A 14,439-nucleotide genomic window follows, 5' to 3' on the forward strand; every position below is an offset into this window, starting at 1 on the left:
CAAACAGAAAAGCAAAGTAAAAAATCAAAACCCCCACTTCTATTTCATGTAATTAGACTTATACAGAAATTAGAAGGTTAGGTACCAACTAGTTAATCACCTAATTTCACAGCTATCTGAAGTGGCAATTGTAATATAGCAGCTTATCTATGATACATTCAAGATACATGATATAATTTATTACTTGCCCATAAGCTAAGACACAGCCTGCTTAACACCTTTCCTTAAATTCCATCTCTATACTACAGTATACTTGAGGTCCATGCAAAAAAGTAGCTACTTTTTATATAGAAAATGGATGATTAAGTCTTTGCTCTTTTAAAGGAGGCTCTTTGACTGTCCAGGGCCTGTCATTTCAGGAGCTGTTTTTTAATGGTGTCTTTCACTTTCTTTTGTTATGCCTCTGATTAATTTATTTCCCTACTCACTGTTGAGACTCTCCTGCATGTGTGCTTAGGCTTGTTTCTTGAGGTAGCCCTGAAAAGGAAAACAGACAGACAAGCACACAGGGAACAAAAGCATGCAAACGCACAGACAGATCAAGTAAACAAGCAAATCAAAAGGGGAATGAAAAAAAGAACAGAAGAGAAAGGACAGGAAAGGAAAAAAAGAAGGTGGGAGGACAGAAACAGCCAAAGATAAAGGACAGTCTGAGAGCATAAAACCTGCGGAGGTGAGAGATAAGAATGAGATAAGGGAAAATATACCTGCATTGTAAGAACTGATCTAATCACAGCAGTGCATAAATGTTGGTCTTTCCCAGACTCCAGTGGGGAAAGGGAGAAAAGAAGGAAAAAGGAAATAGAAAAGAGAAGACAAGGGAAAAATTAAAAAATAAATATAATAAGAAAAAAAGGAAAAAATTTTTTAATTAAAAAAAGAAGAAGAAGAAAAAAAAGCAGCTCTCCAGCACAGACGGGCATGGTTTGACGTAGGTAGGTCAGGTCTCAGGGGCTGCTCTCTGAGGCCCCAACTTGGTGGTTGTGGGGAGGAAAAAATGGTGGTGCCCCAAGTTCCCCTCAGACCATGCATTGCTAGCCACTGTCTTGAGTCCGACTTCCCTGTGCCACGGACAGGTTGGATTGCTTTGGTTTTTTAAGTTCCGCCAGGTGTCTATATCCTAGACCATGCACTTTAATGCTGCCACCACAGTTAAAATGATCTCTGGCAGGAGGGCGTCTTTCTGGCCGGGATTGAGTGGGGGAACTGGGGAGTCAGCTTATCCCTGGCTCTACTGAAGTCGGCGAGTTGCTGAGCCCAAGGGAGAACAAGCCCGCTGCGGGGTACGGATTTCTCTCCCCATTCCCAGCAGGTACACATGAGGTATCTGTGTCTCTGAACATTTTCAGTTTCTCTTTCTCTTTACCCCGGCTCTCTGCTGTGCTACAAGGCCATCCTGTACACCGCCCTGCACGGCCAGTACGCGCCTGGCCCTCCAGGGTCTTGAGTTGCCTCTGGGCACATGGCTCTCTGTGGGCTCAGCACCAAGTTTCTGGGAGCTCTCTCTCCCAGTTCCGCTTTGGCGGAGACTCCCCCCAGTGTCTCCAGTCCCAGTTCACACTCACTCAGGCATCCATGAGGCTGTTATTAATAAGGAGTCTGTGTGCACACCTCCGTTCTTGGAGATCAGAATATTGTGGCTTTTAATTCTTCTCAGTTTGATAGCTGCAGACGGGCAGAGATTGAAGAGCTCCCTACTTCTCCACCATCTTACCGTTCATCTCCATTCCTCTTTTTAACCCAAGGACAGGATGCCCAGATTAACCTGGCTCAGACTATCTGTACTTGGCTAATTTGACCACGTGGTGCCAAATCTCCTGTATGCCTTCCTTACAAGCACTATAGCAGCCTGGATCAGGTGTAGACACATATTCAACCCCACAGAAGCTGCCATCTGCTCTGTGGGGAGAGGGATTATGAGAGCATTAGAAGTAGAGAAGTCAGAGGCCCACTCCCCCATCAAATCATATTGTTACCAGATAACTAATTTCTGGTCCATACAACAGCCCACCAGTGACCTCACTGGTGAGCTATGTTGTATATTTCCCTGAATTCAATCATGACCTCACCTACTGACTTCCTCTGGTGTAAATGCTTAGGGAAACTGAAGCCGGACTATGACTGAGAGACTCTGTTCAGTTGGCTCTCCTGAGCATCTTCACCTAATAGTAACTTTAGTAATCAGCTAGGTGTGGGCTTGTCACTCAAGTTTTTAAAACAAAACAATTATTACGTAGATAAACTATAATGAAAAAGGAATGAGTAACACAAAAGTGAGGGTAGATATTACCTGTGGTGATTAGGGAAGGTAATACAACAGGGAGGGGCATACAGGTAGCTTCTAAGTTATAAGTTGTGTTCTTTTTCTTAATAAAAGTAGTATTTTATTATTCTTTATACTCTACATACAAATTTAATATACTCTTCTGTAAAGGTATACTTCACAATAAAATAATTTAAATAAAGAAAAGAAAACGAGAGGAAAGAAACCAATAAGGAGAAAGGAATCAATCAACCCTCATACTGTAAAGGGGAGCATTGGTGGGGGGGGAGAATAGTGGTATGATTCACTTACCATTTCATATGCTACTTCCTCAGATGTATCTGTTTCCAAATTAAAACTGAATTCAATAGCTTCATTGTCTTTGTGCTTGCCTTTCAATTTTTTAGGGTCTTCAACCCAGAGTCTTAAAGCCAGGGATGAATTAGAGCAGTCATCTTCCTCTGCTAACTCCACCCTTAGTCCTGTATCCTCAGCAAAAAATGCGTGGTTTAATAGGTCCCTGATAGACAACCTAATAAACAAAATACATATCTCATTATCAATGTTTCCAATTATAAGCAAGATATAGAACCCTTAATTAGTAAATATTAATTACATCAAAGTAAAAATCTTTTTTTTTAATATTTCTATTATTAAACCATTAACTTTTGTTAAAAACCAAATCTTATACCCAACTTACTATCACCAAGAATGCAAAGAAATGCCACCCAACATGCCCTTAAAGCCACCTTAATAAAAGATTATTATCAGCAACATATCTAGATACTGTATGCCTAAAGAATTGAAGGAGTGCTACAGTTTATGTTGGGTAGAGTGACTAGTTTCCCTAACTGGCTGAAATTACTAAAACTCAAACAATCAGCAAAGACAAATAAAAACTTCCAGATATATAAACTTTAATGTAAACCATAAATTCAAACTCTTTTACAAATGTTATAAATAGAAGTTGTTGACTCCATTAACAATAATCTAACAACAATTCTCTTTAGAGAATGCCATGAATAAAACTAATTTAGTTCTTCTGCGAAGTCCCATGGTTTTCTTCAAATGTGTAATTCTAATATTTTAGGCCAAAGTATACATACAGTGGATGTGCCTCTAACCTAATATTAGGGATTAACCATCTCTGAAGAGGAAAAAAAGACAGGGGTTCAAAAGATTCTTTTATAAGCTGAGGGCAGTAAATTTCCTTTGCTTTGACCAATTTCTAAAACAAATATATAATATATAATGTATCTATATTACAGTTCAGAAAGAGCTAAAACTAATGTCTATGTAGAAAACCTCTCTAATACTACTTAAAACAGATAAAATACATTAATAGCATGGTATCCTCTAAGTTGAGGATTTTCAACCCTTATCATTTTAGTGACCAAGACAAATACTTAACTAAGAGAGTATTATAAAAAGAATAAGCTTCCACATACTAATTAGTTTTAAGCCTAAAGTGAGATGTGTTTAGGAGGCCGCAACCAAGTTAAAGCCCTCTGCCTCTCAATGAAAATTTTGCCTAGATATATTTACTAAGGAATAATTATAGCAATAGCATCAAAAGATACCATCAAAACGTATTACTCTGTTAGGTACTTTATATGTATTATCTTTTTAATCACCAAAATACCTGTTTTGAGGAACAGTTAAGTAACTTACTCAAGATCACACTGGCTAAGTGTGAATCCACATTTGAATATTAGTCTAATATAGAAGCCTATGCTCTTTCTAATATACTAATATGCTATGAACCCTTCTGTATATTCCAATGTGTTCTGATAACAGTTCACAATGAAAATGCTATAAAAACAATAATCAAAATCCAAACTAAAATGGCTACTTCAACATAGTTCAACCGACCCTTGAACACTGTGGAGGGTTGAGGTGCCAACCTCCGTTGAAAATCTGTGTCTACATAGACCAATGGAATAGAATAGAGAACCCAGAACTGGGCCCACAAATGTATGGCCAATTAATTTCTGACAAAGCAGGAAAGAGTATCCAATGGAAAAAAGACTGCCTCTTTAGCAGGTGGTGCTGGGAGAACTGGACAGCAACATGTAGAAGAATGAAAGTAGACCACTTTCTTACACCATACACAAAAAGAAACTCAAAATGGCTGAAGGACCCGGTTGTGAGACAGGAAACCATCAAAACCCTCGAGGAGAAAGTTGGGATAAACCTCCTAGACCTCCACCACAGCAATCTCCTACTTGACACATCCTCAAAGGCAAGGGAAATGAAAGCAAAAATCAACTATTGGGACCTCATCAAGATAAAAAGCTTCTGCACTGCAAAGGAAACAATCAAGAAAACTAAGAGGCAACTGACAGAATGGGAAAAGATAGTTGCAAATGATGTATCAGATAAAAGGCTAGTATCCAAAATCTACAAGGAACTCCCCAAACTCCACTCCCGAAAAACAAATAACCCAGTGAAGAAATGGGCAGAAGACATAAACAGACACTTCTCCAAAGACAACATCCATATGGCCAACAGGCACATGAAATGATGCTCAACATCACTCATCATCAGGGAAATACAAATCAAAACCACACTGAGATACCACCTCATGCCAGTCAGAGTGGCTAAAATGAACAAATCAAGAGACTATAGGTGCTGGCGAGGGTGTGGAGAGATGGGCACCCTCCTACACTGTTGGTGGGAATGTAAACTGGTGCAGCCGCTCTGGAAAACAGTGTGGAGACTCCTCTAAAAACTATCCATAGAGCTCCTCTATGACCCAGCAATAGCATTGCTAGGGATTTATCCAAGGGATACAGAAGTGCTAATGCATAGGGGCACATGTACCCCAATGTTCATAGCAGCACTGCCAACAATAGTCAAATCATGGAAAGAGCCTAAATGTCCATCAACTGATGAATAGATCAAGAAGATGTGGTATATATATGTATACAATGGAGTATTACATGGCAATGAGAAAGAATGAAATCTGGCCATTTGTAGCAAAGTGGATGGACCTCGAGTATGTCATGCTAAGTGAAATAAGTCAGGCAGAGAAGGACAGATACCATATGTTTGCACTCATAGGTCTAACAGGAGAACAGGAGAAACCTTATGGAGGACCAGGGGGAGGGGAGGGGGAAAGAGAGCTGGGGAGAGAGAGGGACACAAAACCTGAGAGACTACTGAATACTGAAATCAAACCAAGGGTTGAAGGTGGAGGGGGAAGGGGAAAAGAAGTGGTAGTATTGGACGAGGGCACTTGTGGTAAAGCACTGGGTGTTATATGGAAACAAATTTGATAATAAACTATTTAAAAAAAAAACGAAAAACTGTGTCTCTTAACTCTCCCCAAACTTAACTGTTAATAGTTATCTATTAATAGTTTTATTGACCAGAAGCCTTGCCAATAACAAACAGTTGATTAACACGTATTTTGTATATGTGTTACATACTGTATTTTTACAATAAAGCTAAAGAAAATATTATTAAGAAAACCATAAGGAAGAGAAAATACTTTTACATTACTGTACTGTTTGTTGTTCAAGGTCAACTGTATTTTCATACTCCTTTAAAAAAAAGTATGCCTCAGGGTGCCTGTGTGGCTCAGTCGGTTGAGTCCAACTTCAGCTCAGGTCACGATCTCACAGTTTGTGGGTTTGAGCTCCACATCAGATTGTGTGCTGACAGCTTGAAGCCTGGAGCTTGCTTTGGATTTTATGTCTCTGTCTCATGCTGTCCCTCCCCCGCTAGCTTGCGTGTTCTCCCTCTCTTTCTCTCTCAAAAATAAACATTAAAAATTATAAATAAAAAAATTTTTTTAAAGTATGCCTAAACTCTTACAACTTAAAAATGGCCACAACAAAAAATTAACAACCTAAGCTTTAAAGGGCAAAGGACTTGAAGAGACACTCCTCCAAAGAAGGTATACAAATGGCCAATAACTACATGAAAAGATACTCAACATCATTAGTCATTAGGAAAATGCAAATCCAAACCAAAATAGATACCGTTTCATAATTATTAGGATGGTTTTTATCAGAAAAATGGAAAATAACAAGTGTTGGTGAGGATGTTGAAAAATTGGAACCTTCATCTGTTAGTGGAGGAAATACAAAATGGTGCAGCCACTATGGGAAAAAAAACTGGTGGTTCTTCAAAGAATTAAAGCATATTACCATATAATCCAGTAATTCCACTTCTAGGTATATACTGTAGAGAACTGAAATCACGGATTCAAAAAAATACTTATTCACCAATATTCATGCAGCACTGTTCATCATATCCAAAAGGTAGAAATAACCCAAGTGTCCATCAACAGACTAATGGATACACAAAATGGGGTGTATGTGTGTGTTTCTTCCTTAAAAAGGACTTTCTGATACAAGTTACAACATGGATCATCCTTGAAAACACCATGCTAAGTTAAAGAAGCAACTACAAAAGGACAAATTATTGTGTGATTCCACATACATGAGGTACCTAAAATAAGCAAATTCATAGAGACAGAAAGTAGAATAAATGTTACTAGATGTTGAAGGGAAAAGGAAAAGAGAGGTACTATGTAATAGGTACAGAGTTTCTGTTTGGGATGATGAAAAAGTTCTGGAAATACAAAGTTGTGTGGCTGTATACAACAATGTGAATGTACTTAATACCACTGAATTGTATACTTAAAAATTAAAATGGTCAGTATTAAGTTATGTGCATTTTATGATAATTAAAATATATATAAATATATAACCTCCTTCTCCCTCCTCCTCCTTCTCCCTCCTGTTGGTACAAACACCAATGTTTTATAATAAGGCTATAATTAAACAAGCTTTACCTTAGTGGCTTTATATATTCTCAGATATACAACAATAAACTTAGGAAACTAATAAAAATGGGGGACAGTCAATTAAAATGTGGGTGAAAATAACTTCTATAAAAGACCTATCACCTTCATTAATCATAATCAATAAGGAGGTAAAAAAATCAAAAGAGTAACCTACTGATTTAACTGGACAACTGTCCAAACCTCAAATTGATGGGAAATAGAAGCTAAAGCTAAAGAAATGTGTCCATAAGAAAAAAAAAAACACACAAACTGGGTTAAAAATAAATCTAGAATACTACTTCTTTAATTTTTTTTTTTTTGAGACAGAGAGAGACAGAGCGTGAGTGGGTGAGGGGCAGAGAGAGGGAGACACAGAATCTGAAGCAGGCTCCAGGCTCTGAGCTGTCAGCACAGAGCCTGATGCAGGGCTCAAACCCACAAACTGTGAGATCATGACTTGAGCCAAAGTTGGATGCTTAATCATCTGAGCCACCCAGGCGCCCCTCTAGAATACTATGTTTTGAACAAAAAATAGCTCTATCCACTTTACCATTATCATGACAGAAGGATATATGGTCTATAACCAAAAAACATAGGTGAGTTGATGGTCAATTTTTTTTACACTATCATAAAAAACCATTTAAGTACTTACCTGAAGGTGACAGAGCAGAAGCTCTCTACTATCAACTGTTAGAAACATGTTAAACTGGGGGGCCCCAATGACTGTTAAACTGATGGCTGAAAGTGATGAAAATTTGCCACAACACACCCAAACAAAACCAAATTTCAGTTCAAGAAAAATTCAGCACATGATATCAAAGTCCAGAATGGCAAATGACATGCACTGATATACTTCACTCAAGAGAGTTGGTTTGTGTTCCACTCAAAAGTAATACTCAATATTATTCAAAGGTCAGAAAATTACCCAGTCCAAGATAAGAGTTTAATGTATCCATCAGTTATGTCATTTTGCTACATTGCTACCCACCTTTCTAATTTGTTTTGACGAATGCATCCTTCAATGATTTCTTTTACTTCGGGATCAGTGACTTTATTGAAACTGGCTGGCTTTATGCCCTGGGAGAAGAAATATGGTTTCTAGTTGCAAAATAAGGAATTGAAAGCCCAAGTCAACAGGACACTTACTAAAGTAATAAATCTTGACCACTACATTCAAATATTCAAGCTTTAAATAGGATAAATATATACATACAATGTAAGTTTAACAATTTTTTGAAAAAAGATTTTGTCACAGTTCTAGTAGTCTACAAATAAAAGTGGAAACTTGTACACAATCTAAATTTCCAACAACAGAATATTAATGCCAAGGAAATCAGTGAATACTAGATGTTATATAAATTATGTGATATATAGTATGCTCATGTTATGCAAAAACTAAAAATGCTCTCAAAGTATTTAACAACATAGAGAATTCTCATATTGCAACATTAAGGATGGAAAAAACTGGATCTTAAAATGTACATACAAGTATAACCCCAATTAACAAACTATAATAAATGAGTATTCCAGAGTGGCAAGAAGCAATGAACAATCAATATATATGTATGTATAGGGACACCTGGGTGGCTCAGTTGGTTAAGCATCAGACTTGCAGCTCAAGTCATGATCTCATGGTTTGTGGGTTCGAGCCCCACCTCACGCTCTGGCTGACAGCTAGCTGAGAGCCTGGAGCCTGGAGCCTGCTTCGGATTCTGTGTCTCCCTCTCTCTTAGACCCTCCCCTGCTTGCGCTGTCTCTGTCTCTCAAAAATAAGTAAAAAACATTAAAGAAATTTTTTAAATAAAAAAATAAACATTAAAAAATATATAATGTATTATGAAATATATATATACACATACATATATAAATATAACTGGAGAACTCTATATTATTTTATCATTAAGCAATACTAAAATATTGAAAGAACCTCAAGCTAATTTTCAGGTTCTAGAAATTCTATAACAAATTAGTAAGGTCTAGACAATTCAAAACATCTCTGTAACTATATTAGATGCCTGAATCTGCTTATTTTACATTCTATTACTCTTAATTTATGAGTTTTAGATTTCAGAAAATAATCATTAGTCATTTAATTAAAACTCAAAATTAATCTAGAAGCAGAAAGAGAGACCATAGAATAACTGTCATGGAATAAGGTAATCTAAAACCTAGTTCTGGGTTTGTCACACTAGTTCTGGGTCTGTCACACTAGTTCTGGGTACTGCACACAGGATACAGAATCAGAAAACCCAGTATCATATACTAGATAAATCTGATGAGATTAGGAGTTAATTTGGATCTCAAACTCAAGAAACTTTAATACTGATGGAAATGTGAATTGTGACATGGCATTTTTGTGACTTTAATATAAAATAATAAAGTCACCATTCAAAAAATGGTGTCACATCATTCTACTTACAGAAAAAGTCCTCTTTGACCTTTCCACTGATCTCTTACCTATTCCCCAGTCCTTGATAATTATTGCCTTTCTCTGCTCGTAGGTGAAATTAATTGGGAAGCTGCAACTTATAAAATTAAGTACAAATCCTTTTCTATTTGTGGCTATACAATATATGGACCCAGACTAAAAAGACATTCTAGCCTAATCTCTTGTCTCGGCAATTTGTTGCAAAAATCTTCAAACATATTCAAAAGTAGAATAGTATAAGAAGCTCCATGTAACCATCATGAGTGTCAACAAGCAACATTTTGTCAACCTTGTTTCAGCTATCTACCCCATACCTTTTTATCCTAAAATATTTTAAAGCAAATCCTAGGCATCATGTCATTTCATTTATAAAGTCTCCAGTTTATACCTTTAACAGATATCATGTAATCATCCCACCAGAATAATTACCAATGATTCCTTAACATTATCTAAAACCCAGTCCACACTCAAATTTTCCAAATTGTCTAAATGATGTCTTCTTGTAGTAGGTTTGTTCAAATCAGGATCCAAACAAGGTCCTCACAGTATATGTATGGTGCACTAGAGATGGCTCATACCATCTCACGAGAGGCAACTATTACATTGTCAAGAATTTGGTAAGTTGGTTGTTAAACACACTCATTTACAAAACTTAAGTAAGCTTACAATTAAATAAATTCTATCAACAGCCAAGGCAATAAATACTGATAACACTACTCTTTAATTATTTTACTACATTTTACTATTATTTATGCTCTTGAGATTGTTTGTTATATCTGTATGGTGGAAATATCAAAAAATGAGTGCCACTCTGTATAATGTCCCCAACCCTGCATTCAGTGAGATCACAATGGTGACTTGAAATCAGTCATGGTGAGAATATTAATGCCAAGGAAATCAGTGAATACTAGAAATCAGTGCTTTTTATTTTTCATAGAATCAGTTGTTAAGCATTTAACTCATTTAAAGTAGCTCACCACTACTTCAAGTCTCTTGTATTCTTTAACAATCCCTCCCCTTTTTGCTTTCATGAAATTGATTTGTTTGGAGAAACTAGTTCATTTGTCCTACAGAATGCCCACATTCTGGATACTGGCTTTATTTCTTGTCTCCCTACATATGTATCTCTAGAGTCAGACAGATTTAAGGTCAATCCACCACTATTATTAGTAGCTTTGTGGACATGGGCAAGTCGCAATCTCTGATTCTCAGTCTTAACATTCATAAACTGAAGACAGCACCATCTTGTAGATTTTAAATATTAAGGTATGTAGTATACACCATGCATTTAAAAATGGTACCTATTAGTATTGGTTACTTGAAACACTCTTAACAATCTCTTTCACAGCCTATTCTAGAGCCACCCAAGTAGATATGAAATAGACCAATTTTGAACAATCCTAAGACTTTGCTTCTACCTTACATCCCTTACTATACTCTCATCCTCTTATTTTTATAGCTATTTGTGAATTTAAAATGTAAGCTCTTTGTGAGTAGCAAACACTTCTTATTCATCTTTACATTCTTTGAAATTTCTAGTGCAAAAAATTACCATAACAGGGAATCAAATGCTGTAGCTGTTGAACAATATTTTGAAGGCTTTTAAAATTAGAAACCTTCAAAACCATTTAGTCAATCTTCATTATCTGCTTTGAAAAAATATCCACCTAATATATCTAAAAATTATTTATAAACAAATGGATATAGATGATGTCATACATTTACCCAAAGGTACTTTGGTATATTTATAGCATAAATATAAAGCTTGTTTCATTACAATTGTGTTAAATTTAGCACTGTTATATAGTACTAAACTAAAACCAAAATTAGTTTTAAGCTGATGTTACCAACTTCAACATGAAACATGACAATCCATAAAGTAAAAAAGAATAAAGTTATACCTACGCTAGTTACTTTACGGTATATTTGAGCTGCATTCTGGCATTCAGAATAAGGGTACTCAGAAGTAGCCATTTCGAGCATACACATTCCAAAAGCATAGACATCTACAGATTCATCATAGTGCTCTTCATACATCTCTGGGGCCATAAACTCAGGAGTTCCTACAAAATAACACCACATCCGCATTTTTATTAAAAAGAAAAATGTATCCACCAAGATCACATTCCCTTTGCCATATGGATTACCTGGGTTTATATCTGCTCTCTAAACCAAATTTATAAGTAAAAAATTTGCAGGAATAATGGCTATATCTGTATAAAGTACTCAGGAATTTCCTTAACTTTACATACTGGTAAGGTACAACTTGTAATGCTCAAGATAAAGATTAATAAAATCTGCTTTTATTTCTAATCTTTTATTTATAAATTTTTCTGAATTAAATTAGTAAATCCACTTAAGTCTTCAGAACCTTCTAATAATCTTTAATATGTTCCACAAAAGAAATTTACTACGATGTGTCTTAAATAAATCAATATATAATCCATACTTAAAAACAAATTCAGGACACCTGGGTGGCTCAGTCTTAAATACCCTACTCTTGATTTCAGTTCAGGTCATGATCTCACAGTTAGTGAGATACAGCCCCATGTCGGGCTCTGTGCTGTCAGCACAGAACCTGCCTGGTATTCTCTCTCTCCTTCTCTTTCTCTGCCCCTCCCCTACTCATACTTTTTCTTTCTCTCAAAATAAATATTTGAAAATAAATAAGTAAATAAATAAAACAAAACAAAATTTACATTCTAGGCCAGGGGTCAGCAAACTTCTCTGTGAAGGACCAGACAGTAAATATTTCAGGCTTTGCAGTCTATATGGTCTGTGTCACAACTACTCAACTCAGTCACTGTAGTGCAAAAGCAGCCATAGACAATACATAAATGAGGGCATGTAGCTATGTTCCAATAAATCTTTTATTTGCAAAAATATGAAATGGGGCCAGATTTGGTTCATGGGCCATAGTCTGCTGATCCCTATTCCAGACATATACAATAAAAATCTCTCTTTATCTAAACAATAAACTATAAAATGTTAATCACCAATGACACTCTTAGCAAATGATGTTCGCATTAAGGTGGCTAGTCCTAGATCACCAATCTTCACAGATCCAGTGGGTCCCGTGATGAAAATATTGTCACACTTCAGATCCCGGTGAATAATGGGAGGAGTCCTAGTGTGCAAGAACTGCAACCCCTTTAAAATTTGCCTGCACCAACTCCTTAAGACCTTTGGTTTCATGACTTTAAATCGTTTTAAGTACCTACACAAAGAAACAAAAGACCACGTGTAAACAAACATATCTAGCTTATTATATGAGCACTATTAGGGTAAATCATGTAAATTAGCTAGTATTGTATGTACTATGATTGTCAGCACTGAGTTGTTTACTACTGTATGTTATAGAATAAAATTTTAAATCTAAGGCTTCAGTCTTAGAGAAGACATCCTACCAAGTCTAGCATTTTTTAGCATTTTTAATTCAAAACAAGAATCATTATAATCAGAGTGACCTCTTATGGAAGGGCAGCACAATTCTGAAAAGAAAGTCCCTCTCTACTTCCCAATAACTATTTCTATAAGGTCACCAGGGGGGTTAACTATCTAAAATTTTAGTGCAAAGATGCTAGGAAACAGAAAAAGTATATTCCATATTTAATAATTATAAGTAAGTGATTAAACCATCAAATGAAAAACCATAGTCAGAAATAAAACAATAAATTATAATTATATGGTATTGTTCACTAGATATGTGAACCTGGCCACATCCCCAATCTTTCATTATTTTTACAAAATGACATTATCTATAATTCTTAAACTATGCTATCCCACAAATATTCATTTCTCAATATTGTATACTCTAACAAACTTAACAGTCTAAATTTGTCAACCTGCCCTGAAACAAAGTCACTAGATTCAAATGCTACAAATTCTTTAATCAAGTAGTGCTATTTTACAAACAATTTTTATGACTCTTGAAAATTATTTCCAAATAAAACTTCATTAGCACTATCAGGGTCAACTTACGTCTTTAAGGTTCCTGATGTCATAAGTTCAGTCACCAATACGATACATTTCTTTCCCTTTAATATAGACTCCCAGGAATCATAAAATCGAACTATATTGGGATGTTGGAGACCTTTTAACATCTCTGCTTCTTCCTTGAACCTTTGCTGCTCCGCTTTGGTTAATTTACGGTCCTGAAATGGAATAGTATGTTCCAAATTAGAGTCTAGAGATTCTCATGGACATTTCTACCACCACCTAAATGTATGCTTTATTGTATTTCCAGAAAGAGATACAAGGTTACCAATCAGTAAAATATCTTCAAATAGGAATTAGAACTCTAATCTTCTACATTAAATGCTAAATGTCAAAGGAGCAAGGTCTATAAATTCTCAGGGAGGATTATAACCCTAAAATTACCAATCAAATTTATAAGGGAAAAATAGACACATTTTCATGAAAATAAGGACCCAAAATACACCATTCCATACACCCCTTCTGAAAATATTACTAAAGAATTTTAATAAAAATATGGCCAAATATACAGACACATAAAACGATGCTCAACATCACTCATCATCAGGGAAACACAAATCAAAACCACACTGAGATACCACCTCATGCCAGTCAGAGTGGCTAAAATGAACAAAGCAAGAGACTATAGATGTTGGAGAGGGTGTGGAGAGATGGGCACCCTCTTACACTGTTGGTGGCAATGTAAACTGGTGCAGCCGCTCTGGAAAACAGTGTGGAGGTTCCTCAAAAAACTATCGATAGGGGTGCCTGGGTGGCTCAGTCGGGTAAGCCTCCGACTTCGGCTCAGGTCAGATCTCACGTTTGTGGGATTGAGCCCTGCATCAGGCTCTGTGCTGACAGCTAGCTCAGGGCCTGGAGCCTGCTTCCGGTTCTGTGTCTCCTTCTCTCTCTGCCCCTGCCCCTCTCATGCTCTGTGTCTCTCTGTATCAAAAATAAATAAAACATTAAAAAAAATTA

The 14,439-nt window shown here is 36.3% G+C and overlaps 1 protein-coding gene across 1 annotated transcript in view; it reads right to left on the reverse strand.

Annotated features, from left to right (window-relative positions):
• WNK3 (WNK lysine deficient protein kinase 3) overlaps nt 1-14,439 on the reverse strand; it is a 175,942-nt gene that overhangs the window by 139,281 nt on the left and 22,222 nt on the right. Inside the window, exons 2-6 of the mRNA XM_029930827.1 lie at nt 13,468-13,640; nt 12,483-12,703; nt 11,392-11,549; nt 8,047-8,135; nt 2,576-2,795 (exon numbers count right to left, since the gene is read on the reverse strand). Of these exons, the coding sequence (XP_029786687.1) occupies nt 2,576-2,795; nt 8,047-8,135; nt 11,392-11,549; nt 12,483-12,703; nt 13,468-13,640 (861 nt within the window). The remainder of the gene's footprint in view (nt 1-2,575; nt 2,796-8,046; nt 8,136-11,391; nt 11,550-12,482; nt 12,704-13,467; nt 13,641-14,439) is intronic.

This window comes from Suricata suricatta, chromosome X (genome assembly GCF_006229205.1).
Source record: "Suricata suricatta isolate VVHF042 chromosome X, meerkat_22Aug2017_6uvM2_HiC, whole genome shotgun sequence".
NCBI classification, from domain to species: Eukaryota; Metazoa; Chordata; class Mammalia; order Carnivora; family Herpestidae; genus Suricata; species Suricata suricatta.